The sequence below is a fragment of the Mauremys reevesii genome, linkage group 1 (genome assembly GCF_016161935.1).
Source record: "Mauremys reevesii isolate NIE-2019 linkage group 1, ASM1616193v1, whole genome shotgun sequence".
NCBI lineage: Eukaryota > Metazoa > Chordata > Testudines > Geoemydidae > Mauremys > Mauremys reevesii.
Genome location: NC_052623.1, coordinates 102,478,735 through 102,497,594, shown reverse-complemented (window position 1 = coordinate 102,497,594; position 18,860 = coordinate 102,478,735). Strand labels below are relative to the sequence as shown.

The 18,860-nt window shown below is 43.4% G+C and overlaps 1 protein-coding gene across 14 annotated transcripts in view; it reads left to right on the top strand.

Moving 5' to 3' along the window:
- Positions 1 to 18,860, top strand: part of DOCK9 (dedicator of cytokinesis 9) — a 312,141-nt gene that overhangs the window by 155,546 nt on the left and 137,735 nt on the right. For all 14 annotated transcript variants that reach the window (XM_039482322.1, XM_039482303.1, XM_039482396.1 and 11 more), the window contains exons 10-18: positions 405 to 479; positions 565 to 705; positions 1,126 to 1,329; positions 1,479 to 1,601; positions 7,333 to 7,415; positions 7,902 to 8,024; positions 13,815 to 13,894; positions 13,975 to 14,162; positions 14,292 to 14,357. In XM_039482322.1, the coding sequence (XP_039338256.1) occupies positions 405 to 479; positions 565 to 705; positions 1,126 to 1,329; positions 1,479 to 1,601; positions 7,333 to 7,415; positions 7,902 to 8,024; positions 13,815 to 13,894; positions 13,975 to 14,162; positions 14,292 to 14,357 (1,083 nt within the window). The remainder of the gene's footprint in view (positions 1 to 404; positions 480 to 564; positions 706 to 1,125; positions 1,330 to 1,478; positions 1,602 to 7,332; positions 7,416 to 7,901; positions 8,025 to 13,814; positions 13,895 to 13,974; positions 14,163 to 14,291; positions 14,358 to 18,860) is intronic.

Here is an 18,860-nt window from a genome sequence, read left to right as displayed (position 1 = left end):
ACATGCAAAGATAATTTTTGTTTGTGTAAAGCACCTTTGTTACAGTGATTTAAGAATGAAAAGTACTACAGTATATGAGAGCTACATAGCACCAATAATTTTTGTCAAAACTTATATAAGGCATAAAATTATACAAAGCGTCTTTGTTTGTGACCTATGTATTGTTCTGTAGTAGGAGGGCTGGAGGACCATAAGTGGCCACAAGTTCACACTTTACTATATAATGCTTAAAGCAGATATGGGTAAACTTTAAAGCTCAATTTCATGGGGGAAAAAACCCATGAATTAAAACTAAATAGGATACAACCAAAATTGTAGAATATTAACAACTTTTAAGACAACTTTTATTTGATCATAATGTTTAAATTATAAATATAAAAATGTGACTTTCTTATTTTTGGCAGAGTTCCAGAGATGCAGAAATCAAATTCAAAAGTGAAAGCAGAGTTAAACTTTTTGTCTTGGATCCAGATGCACAGGTTTGACATTTTAAAATAATAAATGTGTTTCTCGTTGTACAAGGTACAACATATAAACAGTTTTCATTTTTGTTTCCTTTTAAAGAAACTTGACTTTTCGGGTATTGAACCAGAAGTGAAGCCATTTGAAGAGAAATTCGGGAAAAGGATTCTAGTGAAGTGTAATGACTTATCTTTCAATCTGCAAAGCTGTGTCGCTGAAAATGAAGAAGGACCAACAACAAATGTAAATTCTTTTTGTAAATATTTTGCCTTTATGTATCAGATATATATTAGTTAACCTCTTAATATTGGCATTAGTTGACAATGCACTTCAGACCAATAAATCTCAGATACTGTTAGGAAGAAGGTTGTGGGTTTTTTTTTTGCTGCTGATTGATCCATTAAAATGAAAAAGAAAGCATGAATCCTTTGTAAAGCTTCTGTAGCTGCTTCTTTCGTGCTGTTAATGAAAGTGTTTTATTTCTTCACTGTATTTTATATCATGGATACAATAGTCAAAGAGTGGTGGCTCGTCTTTGTAACTAATGTACAGCAGTACAGTAGACATATTTCCTTTGCATTTGTATGTCAATACACATCTGTATTTGCAGATAATCTTTTGGGGATGCTGGTGATAACCTTTTCCACACTTTTTAATGTCTAGGTAGAACCTTTTTTTGTCACATTGTCATTGTTTGATATTAAAAACAATCGGAAGATTTCAGCAGATTTCCATGTTGACTTGAACCACGTCTCGGTGAGGCACATGATATCTAATGCGACACAGCAACCGATGAATGCCAATGGTGATTACTTACACAGGACTCAAGATATTATCCATGAGTCTATCTTGCAATATCCTAAACAGGTAAGGAGAAACAATATAAAGTTCTGATTCAGAACAAGAGCAGTGGGTTATCTGACACATTTCAAATAGCTTTTCCACTGGGTGTAGATTTAAAAAAAGGAAACTGTAAATATATAATATCTGTGTATATATATATATATTTTTTTTAGGTAATATTCTCAGTTACATGTCCACATCCTGATATATTTCTTGTGGCAAGAATAGAAAAAGTACTGCAGGGAAGTGTTACGCACTGTGCTGAGCCATATATGAAAAGTTCAGATTCTTCTAAGGTACAGTATCTTTTAAAAATTGTGTTGATAAAATGCTTAGACAAAATTACTCTGGTGTTATCACTAAAAAACTCAAAAAGTTGGGTTCCATGTTTTGGATAGCCAAAACTTTTAGATTAATTTTGTATGGCACAGTTTCTTATTTAGCTGTCTGATGGCTTTAATTAAAGTGTCATAGATAAGTTTGTTCATATTGCTTTTAAAATGTTAAGATTAGCTTGTATACTGTAAAAATTTGTTTGTATACAGAGCTTTTTATAGTCTTTAATGACCATGTAAAAGAGATTTTACAAAATAATAGTCATACAACTTCAAAACTAAAAGTTTGATATTTTTTGAGCATTTAGAATATATAGGATGGGACAGACTTTCAGAAGTATAGGAAAACTCCAGGGTTTCACAAGCCTAAATGTGTTTTTACATACACATGAACAAATCTGTTCCCCTGTGTTTAACTTTTTGAATACCTACTCAAATTCTTTGCTGCTTTGTGACTTACTTAGATTTTTCGGTTATTCCATTTTAGAATCATCATACTGGCTTAAATCCTCTATATATTTACATGTTAAACATTTTTTGTCCAATTAGATTCCCTTATGCAGACAATAGTATGCATTCACGTTTGTCTTCTGAAATGCACCATTTAAGAAGCTATTTTTGCTATTTGTCTTTTCTGACGAGCAATAGCAACTGAAATTGAAGTAATAAAACGAGTTTCAACTGCAGTAACTAAACAATGTCTGGTACTTTGTCATAGGCCCGAAGGTTGCAAGACATAAACATATCTGTTACAGCTCCAGTCAGCTACTGTTGAACTATTTTTTCCTATTTTCCACAGTGCAAAATATAACAGGGAAGAGGGAAGCTTCAGAGTATAGTATTCAACAGACAAATAATGATCCCTGTTACCAGTTAATATAAAGATTCTTGCATTCATCTTAATGAGCATTATATGTTTCAGTCCATCTTAGCATATATCAAACTAAATTATCTGTGTTTTGTAAGCAGCATTTTAATCTTTGTCACTAGTAACAGGCAGCTTTACAATCTAGGAAGCCATTAATTCATAGATTCCAAGTCCAGAAAATGTACCATTTCAATTATCTAGTCTGACCTTCTGTATAACACAGGCTATAGAACTTCTCCAAAATAATAAAAATAAATAATTCTTCAAAATAATTTCTAAAACATATTCTGACTAATAGTCAAAGAAAGACTTAAACAAAAAAATCACACTTATTTTTGGTGGCCTTTATTTACAAGGCCCTTGGCCGTGAGTAGACTTAATTTGGCCTGCAGTATTCTTTCTCTTGATTTGGTACCCAGCACTAGAGCAAAATCATGTTGTCCTTTATTATAGATGGAACTGGTAGCAACACTTGTTAGGGTTGCCTACCATGTGTTTCATTATAACCCCATTTTCAGTTGCTTATGTAACACTATCTAAGTTTAACTGTTTGGGCTGAAAATTTTCTATTCTTGATCTCTGCCCCAGGTTAAATTTTTTCAGCAAAATTAAACCAAATCAATGTTTCCGTCTCTCACAGACCTTCCTACACATCAGCTTCATTGAGCATGCATCCATGCCCAACACGTTTAGTGCTTCTGACAGGGAAAACAGAACCAGCAGACTCTTTGGCCTAGGAGAAGGTGTGTTGGCCTGGAGCAAAATAATTAGTTCTTGTCTCAGTTCTTCCCAACTAGTGTAAAGGGTTTTGAAGTGCATAGACTTATTATTGATGAAAGCCTCATGTTTGCCAGTCTCCTAAGATACAAATGTAATTGCCCATATTTACGGATGGGGTAACTGAGAAGTTGCATAAGGTCGTGGTGGCAGAGCTGGGAAAAGAGTTTTCTCTAATATGGGGTATGTAAGTCTTATCCAAGGCACAATGCCTGTCACAATGAATATTGCCAATCTATTTGCTTGACTGATCTGTGTGTAACCACTAGAACTCAAGATGCATCAGTCAACATTCCTTTGCTGTCTAGCAAATAGCTTTATAATCCACTGGCAAAGTGTATGTTGTAACCCTCTCTAGTTGCTGATCCACAGAAGATAGCAGCCTACTACTGCTACCAGCTACTATTTTAGTTCAAGTGGTAGAGGTCTGCTACACATCTAAAGGTACTGGATTCCAGCCTTGCTGATGACCCATGTGGGGGCCATGTGATAGGATTTGTTGTCTTAATTAAACAAACAAACAATCTAGGAAATTGCACTCTCAAAACTCAGTTAAAAGAAAGCTATGGTTCCAAGTCAAACACTCAGAAATTAGGAAATTTCGTTATTAAAGTTACCTGTTCAACTTTTATTTCACCTTGCTCCCTGTGTGTGTTCATAATAATACAAGCTTGAATTATGTGGTCTCATGCTATTTATTTTACAGGATCCCTTCCTCATTCATTCACCCACTCCATCTCTAAAAAGTCTAATCATCCAAGACATCTTCATATATCGCTTCCTCCAACTCCTGGCTTTCACAGAGACCCAGTTCCCTTCATCTGATGCTGCCTCTCTAGTAAGCCTCTCTTATGGAGGCCTCACCTTTTCTCTCACTCCCTGCCTTGGATCCCGACTGCTGTAGCAATGTTGGGCTTTTCCTCTCCTGTTCCTGCTGCTTCCCACCCTCCATCTCCCCTCCCTGCTGTTTCTCCTCTTTTGAACAGCACTGCATCTGACTCTCATCTCCTCGATGCTGTCATCTACCATCCATCCAACACCTCCCCATCAGCCTTCCTTTCTGATTTCAGCTCCTGGCTCACTTTCTCTCCACTCATCAGAATTGCCCACATCCCTCCTCAGTAACTTCAGCTTCCATGAAGATGACCCATCTGACTCCTTAGCTGCACATTTGTTTGTACTGACCTCACTAGTGGTTTATATGTAGCCTTTTGTTTAAAAAAAAAAGGGGGGGGGCGGGGAGACTAGGCAAATATCTAAATTGATGAACCCTCTGGAAGACTTTTATGTATCCCTAGTTGAGAACCACTGTGCCCGAGGACCTTAGTAGGTTCTAAAATAGCCATATTTATTGGCGGCGCTATTCTAGATGGAGCCTCAGATGTTAGAGTGCCCACCAATTTATGGGATTTTTCCTGAACCTCCCCCTGTTGCTGGAGCCCTTCCTTGCTGCAGGTAAGGACTTTGGCGGAAGGGGAAGACTCTGGCACCTCCCCTGTGCTAGAGCCCTTCCCCGTCACATGGTAAGACTCCAGCAGTGGGGAAAGTCACTGCAGTGGGGATTCAGAGGAGAAAGGCTCTGGCAGCTCTCCTCTGCTGGAGCCCTTCCTCCACCGTGGGAAAGGGCTTGGCAACTCTCTGCCTCTGGAGTCCTTCTCTGCTAAAGGGAAAGACTCTGCTAGTTCCCTGCTGCTAGAGCCCTCCTATGCTACGGGAAAAGGCTCTGGCTAGGGTGAGGGAGGCAGCAGGGAAAAGCTCCAGCTGCAGGAGCAGTGGGAAAAGGCTGTTAGCTCCCTTTTGCAGCCCTTCTCTGCTCAAGGAAAGACTCCAGCATCGAGGAAAGGATGGCAGGTGGAGGCAGTGGGGAAAAGGCTCCTTGCCACAGTAAAAGGCAAGTGAGTAGCAGCTGAAGCTTTTCACTGACATGTATAGCTACATGTACAGTACACGTCACCAAAAGTGGTGTGTTGTGTAGACATAGCCTAAGATACAGCCTTGTGTGACCATCCACACTCTCGTCCAAGCTCTCATCATCTCATATCTTGATTACTTCAATATCCTTATTTTTGGCCTTGACAAATGCAATCTTGTCCCACTCATAACCATTCAGAATACTGCGTAAAAGCGAATTTTCCAAGTCCATAGCTTTGACCACATCAGCCCTGTTGATGTACCCCTTCACTGGTTCCCTCTTCTCTGTTATATCAAATATAAGCAACTTGTCTTCACTTTCAAGGCTCTTCCTGGCCTATCTCCACCTTATCTCTTACCTCTCTTTCAAAAGGTTGACTCCTGCCTCTAACAGGCCCATGAAGTCAGCTTCCATCACTCACTTTTTAAAATTTTATATTTTACTGACTTTTTTCCTCCCAAATTAAGGAGAGAACAGAACAAAAGACAAAAGTAAATGAATGGGAAGGGAGGGAAAGGGGGCAGGAAGGGGAAAGGAAACAGACATCTCAATCACCCAGTTGATACATTTTCAAACAAACACCTTTGTGCTTTTTTCAACACTGCCCCGCAGGCGTGAGATTTGTTCCCTGTAAACATCCACAAACCTAATTCATTATTCTCCTTCAAAACCCTCCTTAAAATTCTACTTTGCCTTGAGGCCTTCAAAAAAACTTGTCTGCTGGTGTGGTGAGAACACTGCCTGTCATGCTGACCAATATTTTCTTATTGTTTCCTTGTACTTTCCCTTTGATCTGTCTCTTTCCATCTGTTGCCTCTTGTCTTATACACTCTCAGGGGCAGGGGCAGTTTTTTTTCTTCCTTTTTTATTGTTTTTATAATGTTTAGCACAATATGGTTCTGGTCCATGCCCAAGATTCCTAGAGACTACTATAATATAAATTATAATATTTTTCAACATATAGAATGGAAAATAAATACAGCAGTGAGGGTTTCTAAAAGAAACTGGACTGGGATGCAGTAGAGTTGGGTTCTGTTCCTGGTTCTTCCACAGACTTCATATGTAATGATAGGTGAGACTTCTATTTAAGGAAAAAAAGGCCAAATTAAATTGCACAGGCAGTCTATCTGTTGTCTGCTGTCACCATCTAACTTTTGGGTGCTTGACTTTGCAAATCTAACCTTCTGTTAACTTTTTATGTGTAGGGACATAAACCATATGAAACCTGGGGCTCTCCAGTGCATATCTATCTAGTCAATATGCCCTCATTTAGTATGTTACACTCAAGGCCTTATAGAATTTGGTGGGGTCTTAAGGCCCATTTCTGCTTTGCATAAAATTCTATTTCATTCTGTTTCACTTGTCATTTTCTTGCAGTCTAGTGAGGACTATAAATATTTGGACACGTACAAATTAACAAAACAATAACAAAAAACTCCTTCCTCTATATGGCAGATACTGCAAAGATGTCAACAATATAGCTCTAAAAGAAAAAAGGTATCCAAATCACAAAATACGTTTCCTTGCTACAGAATCAGACAAAACATACTGCTGAGTATTTTAACAGTGAGAGAGCAGAGAGAAGAAGCATTTGCTCTCTGTAAGTAAGAGGTGGAAGGGAGAGATGCATAGCCCCAAGACCTCTTCTCCAGTCTGAAGTGAACTACAGGCCGACTTGTACTCTGCCTTCCTCATCTAGACCTTTGATTGCATCTCTGTAGCGTATCCAGTAGAAGGCACTATTAAAGGTACTACAGAGATGCAGTCAGTACAATGGATGGAGAGAGAAGGCAAAGATCAAGTGGGCCCGAAGTGGTAGTGTTTTCTTACAGAATGAAACAGGTGCCTTCAAAGAGTCAGCAGATTAGGTCTTTTTCACTGGTGGAATCACAGAGAATGGCAGGTCCTGCTAATACCTTAAGGAACTATTAAATAATTTGTGTTTTGTTTAATTCTTTTTGTTACCACTTCTCATGAATTTAGTAATACTGATAAAAGTTAAAATCTTTTAAGAATTGTTTTTTACTTGGTCTGAGCATAGACTTGTTAATTTTTTTATGCACCTTCAACTCCTCATCTTATTGAGTACATTGTATTTTAGGAACTTTAAACTTCATATATATTATCATTTGCAGGTTGCACAGAAAGTGTTGAAGAATGCTAAGCAGGCATGTCAGAGACTAGGACAATATAGAATGCCATTTGCCTGGGCAGCTAGGTAAGGGATGCAATTCTTGTCACTCACTATATTATTTTAGCTGATTATTTAACACAGTTTCCTACAAAATAGCAGTGTAAGTCTTATTTGTCAAAATTCAACTTCCTATTTGTGGGATCCGTTCTTTCTTGGTTATTTCAGTATGGCCCTTTCTAATCTCTGTCATATCCCAGTCATAGATTTTTGGCAAACGAGACTTAAATTTCTGTTTTTTGGTGGGACAGGAATTATAGATGATTGTAACACCTAACCATACGAATAATTTAATTCTACCAACTTTTTTTCACTGACATTTTTTTTTCTTGCTTTTCTAAAAAGTAAATTGTCCTTGTTCTGTTTATTAAAATATTAGCTGCGAATATGGTGAAACTCACCTGGGTACAATTTTAAGAATATTAAATTCTTAATAGAATGTGATACAGTCTAAATAGTTTCTTTACCGTATCCTCTTGTTACCAAAATTTAAAGAGAGAATTTGACTTTCAGGACATTGTTTAAAGATGCATCAGGAACCCTGGACAAAAATGCAAGATTTTCTGCTCTCTACAGACAAGACAGTAATAAACTCTCAAATGAAGACATGCTTAAGTTGCTAGCAGATTTCAGGAAGTGAGTATATAATTTCTTAATATTACAAAAGTTTAATATCTTTCATCATTGTTCCTTTCTTATGATACATTTAAATTAGGGCTGTCAAGCGATTAAATAATAATAGAATACCATTTATTGTGTTTAAATAATAATAGAATACAATATATTTAAATATTTTTGGATGTTTTCTATATTTTAAAATATATTGATTTTAATTACAACACAGAATACAAAGTGTATGGTGCTCAGCTTATATTTATTATTTGATTACAAGTATTTGCACTGTAAAAAAACAAAAATAGTATTTTTCAATTCACCTAATACAAGTACTGTAGTGCAATCTCTTTATCGTGAAAATGGAACTTACAAACGTAGAATTATGTACAAGTCCACTCAGTCCTACTTCTTGTTCAGCCAATCACTCAGACAAAGAAGTTTTGTTTTCGTTTGCAGGAGATTATGCTGCCTACTTCTTGTTTACAATGTCACCTGAAAGTGAGAACAGATGTTCTCATAGAGTATGTCCATACTTACGGCCGGGTTGACGGGTAGCGTTCGACGGGTAGCGTTCGACTTCTCGGAGTTCGAACTATCGCGTCTAATCTAGACGCGATAGTTCGAACTCCGAACGCGCTCCTGTCGACTCCGGAACTCCACCACTGCGAACGGCGGTGGCGGAGTCGACGGGGGAGCCACGGACTTCGATCCCGCGGCGTCTGGACAGGTAAGAAGTTCGAACTAAGGTAGTTCGACTTCAGCTACGCTATTCGCGTAGCTGAAGTCGCGTACCTTAGTTCGACCCCCCCACCCTAGTGTAGACCAGGCCATAGCACTGTTGTAGCTGGCGTTGCAAGATATTTATGTGCCAGATGTGCTAAAGATTCATATGTCCCTTCATGTTTCCACCACTATTCCAGGGGACATGCGTCCAAGGTGTTGACGGGTTCAGCCTCTCTCCTATAAAAGGTGAATCACCACTGGTCCGTGAGACCAGCGTCGCTGCGACGGTGTGGAAGCAGGGGCAGTGGCCCACTCAGTGACAGTACTGGAACCTGTGGGGTGTACCTGTTATACTTCCACCGTTCCTCCCAGGCCACATAGGACAAACTGCCCCTGGCACCACAATCGGAGCACGGTGCCGAATCCGATGTGGGAGCAGTGCAGCGGGCCCCAATGCCCAAGGAGCCGTCCCCAGACAAGCAAGGGGAAGCCGACGTTTCCCCTGCAGTGCAGTAGTCTTTGGTGTCCCCGGTGGTGGGCATCTGGCAAACAAGCAGCTGCCCCAATGACTTCAAGGAGCACCAGGCCTTGCTCAAAAAGGTGGCTGCCAACCTGGACTTGGAGGTCAAGGAGCTAGTGGAGGAGTCCAATGATCTCTTTAATGTTGTACCCTCCTCTACCGTGGCCTGAGTTGCATTGCCCGTCCACCCAGGGGTCCTAAAAATTGCTGAGTCTTTGTGGCTGACCCCTTCTTCCGTTCCGCCTACCTCCAAGAAGGCAGAAAAGATGTACTATGTTCCGGCAAAGGATTTTGAATACCCGTATACCCACCCTCCAGCAGGATACCTGGTCATGTCCGCCGTCTACGAATGGGACAGGAAGGGACAGGCGAGCGGCAGACCAAAAAAAAAAATATGCCAACAGGCTGCACTTGTTTGGCAGGAAAATTTATTTGACAGCCAGCCTGCAAGTTCACCATCACACCCTGCTAGGTAGGTACAACTTCAACCTGTGGAACTCCATCACAAGTTCAAGGAGGGCCTCCCAATGGACCAAGCCCAGGAGTTCGCCGCCATAGTGGAAGAGGGTGAAAGTCATCCTCCAGATGGCCTGGGACACTACAGACTTGGCGGCCAGGGTAGTCGCCTCTGCCGTGGTCATGAGGCGCAGCTCCTGACTGCAGTCCTCCAGGCTGTCCCAGGAGGTGCAGGCTACCCTTCAGGACCTCCCATTTGAGGGAGCAGGGCTCTTTTCAGAGCTGACCGATGCGCGGCTCCATGGCCTTAAAGACTCCCAGGCCACCCTCCATTCCTTGGACCTATACACCCCTCAGCAGGCTAGAAAGCCATTCCGTCCCCCGTGTCCTCTGCCTCCGTTGAGGTCCTGGGGTGTCCCCCGATCCAGCTGCTACAGGAAGAAGGACAGAGACAAAGGTTTAAATGGCAGAACCCTTCATCTTCCCATTCCTCTGCCCAGCTTGGCAAAGGAAGCCAGAAACGGGCATTTTGAGGATGTGCCTGAGGATGGCGCCCCAGTCACTTCCCAGGATCCTCCCTACTTGCTCTTTTCTCAATCACCTGCGCTCCTTGCGGTCGACCTGGTCACAGCTGACAGTGGACTGTTGGGTACTCAACATAATATCTTCGGGCTACATCCTGCAAGGTGGAGCCAGGTCGCCTGCCCTTTGCCAAGAAGCCCTCAGGCTATGGGACTTCTGTGTACAACACAACATCCATCTCATAGGCGGCATACACCTTCCCTGGGGCCAGGAACACCTTGGCAGATCGCCTCAGCAGGACCTTCCCGTCTCGTCATGAGTGGTCTCTCCAACCAAAGGTGGTCTGTATCATATTCCAGAGGAGAAGTACTCCCCGTGTGGACCTGTTTGTGTCCAGATAGAACAGAAGATGCCACATTTTCTGCTCCTTTCAGGGGTTCGGCAGAGGATCCCTGTTGGATGCTTTCCTGCTCCCATGGTCAGGGGCTCTAATGTACGCCTCTCCCCTCCCCCCTGTTCCATTGATCCACGGCGTTTTCATGAAGATCAAGCAGGACAGGGCAAAGGTGATTCTTATAGCTCTGGCTTGGCTGCACCAAAGCTGGTTTGGCATGCTGCTGGACCTCTCGGTGGCAGGTCCATTACAGATACAGCTCTGGTTGGATTTGCTGTCACAGAACCATGGCAGTCTTAGAATCATAAAATATTAGGGTTGGAAGAGACCTCAGGAGGTCATCTAGTCAGACGCCCTGCTCAAAGCACGACCAACGCCAACTAAATCATCCCAGCCAGGGCTTTGTGAAGCCAGGGCTTAAAAGCCTCCAAGGCTGGAGATTCCACCACTTCCCTGCTCTCCCCGCAGCTTAGTATCATCTGCGAATTTGCTGAGGGTGCAATTCATCCCATCATCCAGATCATTAATAAAGATGTTGAACAAAACCGGCCGCAGGACCAACCCCTGGGGCACTCTGCTTGATATTGGCTGCCAACTAGACATCGAGCCATTGATCACTACCTGTTGAACCCAACAATCTAGCCAGCTTTTTATCCACCTTATAGTCCATTCATCCAATCCATACTTCTTTAACTTGCTGGCAAGAATACTGTGGGAGACCATATCAAAAGCTTTGCTAAAGTCAAGATATATCACATCCACTGCTTTTCCCATATCCACCGAGCCAGTTATCTCATCATAGAAGGCAATCAGGTTGGTCAGGCACGACTTGCCCTTGGTGAATCCATGTTGACTGTTCCTGATCACTTCCTCTCCTCCAAGTGCTTCAAAATAGATTTCTTGAGGACCTGCTCCATGATTTTGCTGGGGACTGAAGGGAGGCTGACTGGTCTGTAGTTCCTCGGGTTCTCTTTCTTCCCTTTTTTAAATGTGGCCACTCTATTTGTCTTTTTCCAATCATCCGGGGGTTCTGCATCTGAACCTGGCAGCACTGCACCTGATGGCTTGGCTGCTGCATGGTTAAATGCAAAGATGCTTCGTGGGTGTCCAACAGGTCCTGTTCAGTAGCAGAAAGACCTCCACCAGAGCTACCTACCTGGCCACATTGGAAGCGGTTCACTTTTTGGACCTCGGATAAAGGCATTCAGCCCAAGTGGGCCTCTCTGCAGTTAATGCTGGACTACCTTTTGTATCTCAAGCTCCAAGTCCGCTTGTCTGCTATCTCAGCCTTCCGTCTGCTGCTCAAGGGTAGGTCGATTTTCACCCAGGACATGACTGCCAGGTTCCTCAAGGGCCTTGAACGCCTTTATCCATACGTCAGGGATCCCGTCCCTCCATGGGACCTGAATCTTGTGCTGTCATGGCTCACAGGACCCTCCCCTTCAAGCCTCTGGCTTCCTGCTCTCCTTCTCCTTTCCTGGAAGGTTGCATTTTTGGTTGCAATAACATCTGCCTGCCGGGTCTCTGAGATTAGAGCGCTTACTTCGGAATTTCCCTATCCAGTCTTTTACAAAGACAAGGTCCAGCTGTGGCCACTCCCAGCTTTCCTGCCCAAGATGGTCTTGGTTTCTTACAGGCCAGGACGTTTACTTACCTGTCTTTTTTCCAAAGCCACGTAAATTGGAGGAGGAGCGTAGATTGCATTCCCTAGACATCAGGAGGGCTCTAGTCTTTACATTGAAAGGACCAAGCCATCCGGAAGTCGATGCAATTGTCGTCGCGGTGGCCGACAGGATGAAAGGTCAGTGTCCACTCAAAGAATTTCTTCTTGGATCACTGGATTTGCTGCTGCTATGAACAGGCAAGGGTGCCACCTCCAGCGATCATGACCACCCATTCAACCTCTTATACAGCTTTCCAACCCAAGTGCCTATCCAGGACATATGTAAGGCATCCACCTGGTTGTCCATCCACATGTTCTCACATCCTATTATGTGCTTATCCAGCAGGCCTGGGACGATGCTGGTTTTAGTAGAGCAGTGTCACAAGCCACAAGACCATGAACTCGGAGTATACTACTTGTGAGCCACCTAGAATGGAATCGATATGAGCAAGCACTCGAAGAAAAAACAGTTACCTACCTTTCGTAACTGTTCTTCAAGATGCATTGCTCATGTCCATTCATTGCCCGCCCTCCTGCCCCTCTGTTGGAGTTGCCAGCAAGAAGGAACTGAGAGAGCGTAGGGTCGGCAGCGCCTAATATTCCGATGCATGAGTGCGGGACTCAAGGTGGCACTGCTGCCAACCCTAAGGATACCGCTAAGGCAAAAGTGTCTGATGACTGTGCACGTGGGCACGCGCACACCTAGAATGGAATGGACATGAGCAACACATCTTGAAGAGCAACAGTTATGGATGCACAACAGCTGAACACCTTATGTTTGATAAGGCAAAACTTGTGTTTAAGTCAAACATAACAAGGTGTTCAGCTTTGTCGTGTAGTGCTCGTATACTCTGTTGTCAAAGTGTTCTGTAGCATCTCAAAGGGTAGAGTGTAGGTATGTATGTGTTTTGGAATGTTGGGATATTGCTTAGAGTTGAAGTTGCGTTGGACGAAGTAGCATAGACCTTAACTTCATATTTCTGCTTTTTCAGAGGTTTAAATGTAGTCACCACATTATGGAGGGACATGAGCCACCACCAGGCAACCTTAATTCTGCATTAATGAAAAAAAAAATTTTGTATTTAATATAAATAAAACCAAATTAACACTCCTCAAATAAGAGCTCTCTCATACATTCTGCTCCACATATCTATATATTTTTTGTTGTTCACTTATTTCACAATTTTCAGAATCTTGAAAACACTGAGATTCTGCTTAATTGTGATTGGGGAACAAAAGTATTATTCCGGGCAAGAAAAAGAAGCACAACTATACTGATTCTTTTAAAAAAGCAACTATTTTCCTACAGGTATTTCTGTTAGTAATTTGTGTGTTAATTGGAGTTGGCCTAAACTGAATGTTGAATATTTCCATGATGTGTCAGCATTTTTTTTTGTTTGGTTTGGTTAAGTCAGACCCTTCAAGATATTTTAACATTGCATTTCCTGTTTTTTTTTCTATCTGCTTTTTTTTTCTTCTATATTTCTATATTTTGGCAACTGACCTGACCGTTTTTGTTGTTTCTGTTTACAGACCTGAAAAGATGGCCAAGCTGCCAGTTATTTTAGGAAATCTAGACATAACAATTGATAATGTTTCTCCAGATTTTTCTAGTAAGTATTGATAAGCATTATTAAATAATTGAATAAGCTTTTTTACTTCAAATTTTTTATTGTTTTTAATCTGTTTTCAGATTATGTTAACTCATCATACATTCCCATGAAACAGTTTGAAAACAGTACCAAAACAGTAGTAACGTTTGAAGTAGAGGAATTTGTTCCCTGTATTCCAAAACATTCTCAGCCTTTCACCATCTACAACAATCACCTTTATGTTTATCCAAAGCACTTGAAATATGACAGTCAAAAGTCATTTGCAAAGGTGAGTGTAAGGAAAATACTAAACTCTTGCTGTGGACTGCAGTTCTAGTCAGATATTAATGACCAAATATATATTCTGTTTCTATGATGATGGTTCTCAATAAATGTTTTTTTTTAAATATTGTTTTAGGCTAGAAATATTGCAGTATGCATTGAGTTCAAAGATTCGGATGAAGAAGATTCTCAGCCTTTAAAGGTTTGTCTGTGATTTTGGTATCTAATAGAAGAAAAACATTAAGATTTACAGGTTTAGAGGTAACACGTTATGGGCCTACACAAGGATTAGAGTTGGGATCTTTGTCTTCCTTCTCTTTGGCAGTTGGATTGTCCTGAAGATGACTTGCTAACCTCTGAAAGGTAATGGGCAGAGCCACTAACTATTGGCTAGTCTTGGTGAAAATATTCCCACTGGTCTTTTTATTTCTATCCTCACCTGAATGAAGCTTCCACAGAAGAAGCGTGTTGCGGTGTGGGGTGTTTTGCTCCTACTCAAGAGGCAAAGCTTTAAAACATTGACTGACTCAAGTGCATTTGGCTTCCTGACTAGGCCTGAATGACTGCCACAGTGGAATGGGGAGAAAGTTGCCTGAGGGAGCCTAATGCTGGTTTTCTGGTGTTAGACAGGGCTAAAAGTGAATGATAATTGCTACAGTTCCATAAAGGGGAAAAAATTATAATCCTGCCTTAACTGCTTCTCACTAACAATAGGCTTTCTGAATGGGGCTTTCACTCTATATTTTAAATCATTTAGCAGTACATATTTTGATGTACAATAAACTGTAGTAATAAAACATTGTTTCTGTTGCTAAATAAAATGGGAGAGCAGCTACGTACAATTCCAGAAATTCATTAGACCTAATTTTTTAAAAGTGACTAATGAATTCGGGTGTCTCCATTTTTGAGTGCCCAACTTAAGAAGCCTTTAGGAGACCTGATTTTAAGTAAGTGTAGAGCACCTGTCATCTGAAAATCAAGGTGACTAAAAGTTGGGCATCAAGAAATTGAGGCACCCAAAGCCACTAGTTCCTTTTTAAAATTTAGGCCTTAAAATGTGTTTCTTAGAATGTCTCCAGCACAGACCGTCTCTTCAGGGCCCAACACAAATACTACCTCCAGAGAATCCTACTTGAAAAGTAAGGAAAAGAAGCATCATTCTGGCACTGAGGAGATGTGAAGGAAGGGAAAAAGAAGCACATTCTTTTCTCCTGATCAGCTCCCCAGTGCAGGTCCTTTCTATGGTGACTGTGCTGGAGCAGCAGCATCAATAGCTCTTGGTACCAGAGCTGCCAGTGCAGATGCGATCACTGTGGATCTCAGAAGGGTTCACTTCACTGGAAATCCCTAGGACTGTTTCCCTGTCTACATGCTGCAGTCCAAATAATAACTCCATTAGTGCAGATTACTCCTCATCTTGTCTGGAACCATCACCCAATCCTCCCCATAGGGTCACCTCACTGCAGGATTGGTACAGGGACACCCATAGTGCCATTTGGGGTGGATTTGAGAGGCACGCTGATTTCAGCACCTGGGGGACTCCAAGGGGTTTGGCCCCTGCAGCCTTCCCACAGATACCAGATCTTTGGAGGGTCCTCTCCAGTTAATAATATGAGATTATATTCAAGAGTGTAGTCGGGTCCTTATTGAATCTGAAATACCCAAGCTATCTGAACCTCATGCCGCGGGAGGTGTGCCATCAGTCCTGCCATTAGTGCTCAGAACATTGTCACAGCCTTCTGTACCAGTCTCAGAACTGAGGAAGCTGATCCCTCACCAACACTCTCTCCTACCTCCACCTGACATGCCCCACCAGTGGCTGATGTGCAGGTTGATTTGGACCCACTTGATGAGGTCCCCTAGATGATGGAAAATCCCTTATTGGGGACACAAACAGTGCCACAGTTCTCCTCGTGGTTGTATTGACGCCTCTGCTATATCTCCACCTAATGGACTACAAACAGTTCCTGGAGTATCTCAGGAGGAAGGGAAATAGTGTCCAGTTACCTACAGAGACAACAGTGGCAGAGCCCCCTCATCCCCTCTTATATATTCTCCAAGTCTGAATGCAAGTTAATGTCTCTTACCCAGGGCTTACACCTCCAGTCTTCTCTGACAGTCTCCAGGAAAGCAAACAAGATGTATCCCGTTGCATCCGATGTTTCCATTTCTTGAAAAGTTATCCAACCCCAAACTCCCTAGTTGTTTTAGTTTTGAACCTCCTATTCCATTTCTACCAACAGAGAGGGTAGCAGGCTGGGATGCCCTTGGATGTAAGACCTACTAGTCAGGTTCTCTTTGTATGAAAGTTTCCAAGTGTGGTGGCCAAGTACCATTATGCCCTCCAGGTTGCCATTAACCACAAGTTGGAAGCTCTACCAGACAAATAAAAGCAAGCAGCGAGATCTGGTCAGAGGGTCGCATAGTGGTTTGATGCACTGTTAGGACAGCCTATGACAACTCAATGCCTGTTCCAGAGCCATGCCACAGAAACTTCCCTACATAGGTATTCCTGGATGCATTCATTCGGGATCACTTTGGAGGCACAGAGTAAGATCAAGGACCTTCTATTTGAAGGGCAAGGTCTTTTCAGCAAAAAAGTAGATTAATTAATCAAAAGGATGAAAGTTGCCAGGGCTAGAGCTTGTTCCTTTGGCCTCATTCAACCCTTGTTCCTCTTAGGAAACGACCAGCATATTCCTCCTTCAGATATCAAAGGCAGGGAGTGGCCACATCCCAGAACTTCCCCTCCCTGAGCCTCTAACTTGACCCCCACCCTTTAAAGGAAACCGAAACAAAAAAAACAAATGTTTCTTTACAGTTCACCTTCTCTGTCACCAAAAAACAAGTTTAATGTTGCAGTTGAGAGCAGAGTTAGTCTTCCTGAGTCCGTTTCCTTCCATCCCCTCCTTTTGAGTTCTGTCTGTCCTACTTGCAATTACTGGGTTTTAGAGAACATTCACAGTAGATATGCCATCCAGTTCTCTACCAGCCCACCTTCCCTGAACCTCTTTGGGGACACTTCTCACAAGGAAGTCCTGTGGGATGAAGTGGACTCCCTCTTCTCAAAAGGAACCATAGAGGAAGTCCTTCTATGAACATCAGGGGAAGGGCTTCTATTCTAGGTATTTCCTGGTTCCAAATTCCTTGTCTACACGAGTTTTGTCAGCGCAAGTTACACTGGCGTACAGCCACCGCTGTAATTAAACTGCTGTTGCATGTCCACACTATACTCTTTGTGTTGGTGGAGCACATCCACAATAGCAGCTCTTGCATTGACACAGAGAACAGTGTACTGTGGATACCTATGCCGCTGTGCAACTGGACTCAGGGTGCCTTGGGAAGGGTTTGCAGTGCCTCATGGGGCAGGTACAGCATCACATGATGAAGGTTTCTCAAACCCATTGTTTCATGGGCATCCTACTGGATTGCCAGCCACTTTTCAACCACCCTGGTAACCTGCAACCCAGCCATATCTGTCAGAAAGCATGGATCCTGCACTGCTGTTCAGTATTGTGCTGTGCGTTATGAACACAAGTCTATAAGAGGAGCTCAGTGTTGGGCTATTTGGCTGAGGGATGCCTTGAAGGCAGGGGCGGCTCTAGGCACCAGCGGCCCGCCCGCCGGGCGCGCGCCTCCTGGGAGGGCGCATTTGGCTCCGGGGAGCGCTCGCCCGCATGCCGGCAGGTCCACGGGCGCGGGACGGGACGACGCCCCCGCGCAGCGACGCGCGGCGCGGTCTCCCGCGCGGCTCCCGCGGTTGAGCTCCAGGCCGCCAGCGGCACGCAGGCCGCCGCGTCCGGGCTCCCGCCTGCCTGCGCAGCCATGCGGCGAGCCTGCCGCCGCCCCCCAGCCTCCCCCTCCCAGAAGCGGCGCCGGGAAGGGGACCCCGCCGCGGGAGGAGCGCGCGGCGGGGCGCTGCTCGCGCGCTTGCAGCCTGACTTGAAGGAACATATTAACACTGAGTCACAGTCATGTGTGTTGTTGTAGTGTGCTGAGCCTGGCATTGTTTGTTTGCACTGTACTGTGAGCCTTGTAATGATTGCTCTGTGTGTCCGAAAAGTAACACATTTTAAATCACTTTTTAAAGTAACGCTCGGTAATATGACCAAACTGACATTGCTGAACACTAACACAAGAAGCCCACAGAAGTGTGGGGAGACGGCAGCGTGTGTGTGTGTGTGTGAGAGAGAGAGAGAGAGAAACAGAGACAGAGTGATTGTTGGGGAAGTGTGTGTTTTGGGGAAGAGTGAGTGTGTTGGCATGCTGGCTCTTTAAGTTCAGACAGCAGCTGGAAGCAACCAATCCTGAGGCAAAAGCTGGTGCACAGACAGCTATTGTGCCCCTGTCCCCTCAACCCCCCAGCTCAGTGGAGACCAGTACACCGGCGGGGAGGGGTGGGAGAAGGGGGACATGCTGACATCAGCCTCCATCTCCCTCCCTGGCTCTGTACAGCACAGCATGAGTCTCCCTCCCCCTGCCCCCACAGCAGCAGCCCGCCCTGCCTGCCTGTCTGCCACTGCAGTTCTAGTGCCTGGGAGAGCAGGATTCTGTGTTAATGTTCTGATTCTGTGATTCCGTCTGAGTTTTCCCACCCCCTCCTCTGTAGTCCAGGAAGGAGTGTGCTTGCTGCCGAGAGCTGCATGCTCAGCAGGGCAGTAGCCCTGTGACTCTGCATGCTGAGGAATTTCAACACTTCCTGAAG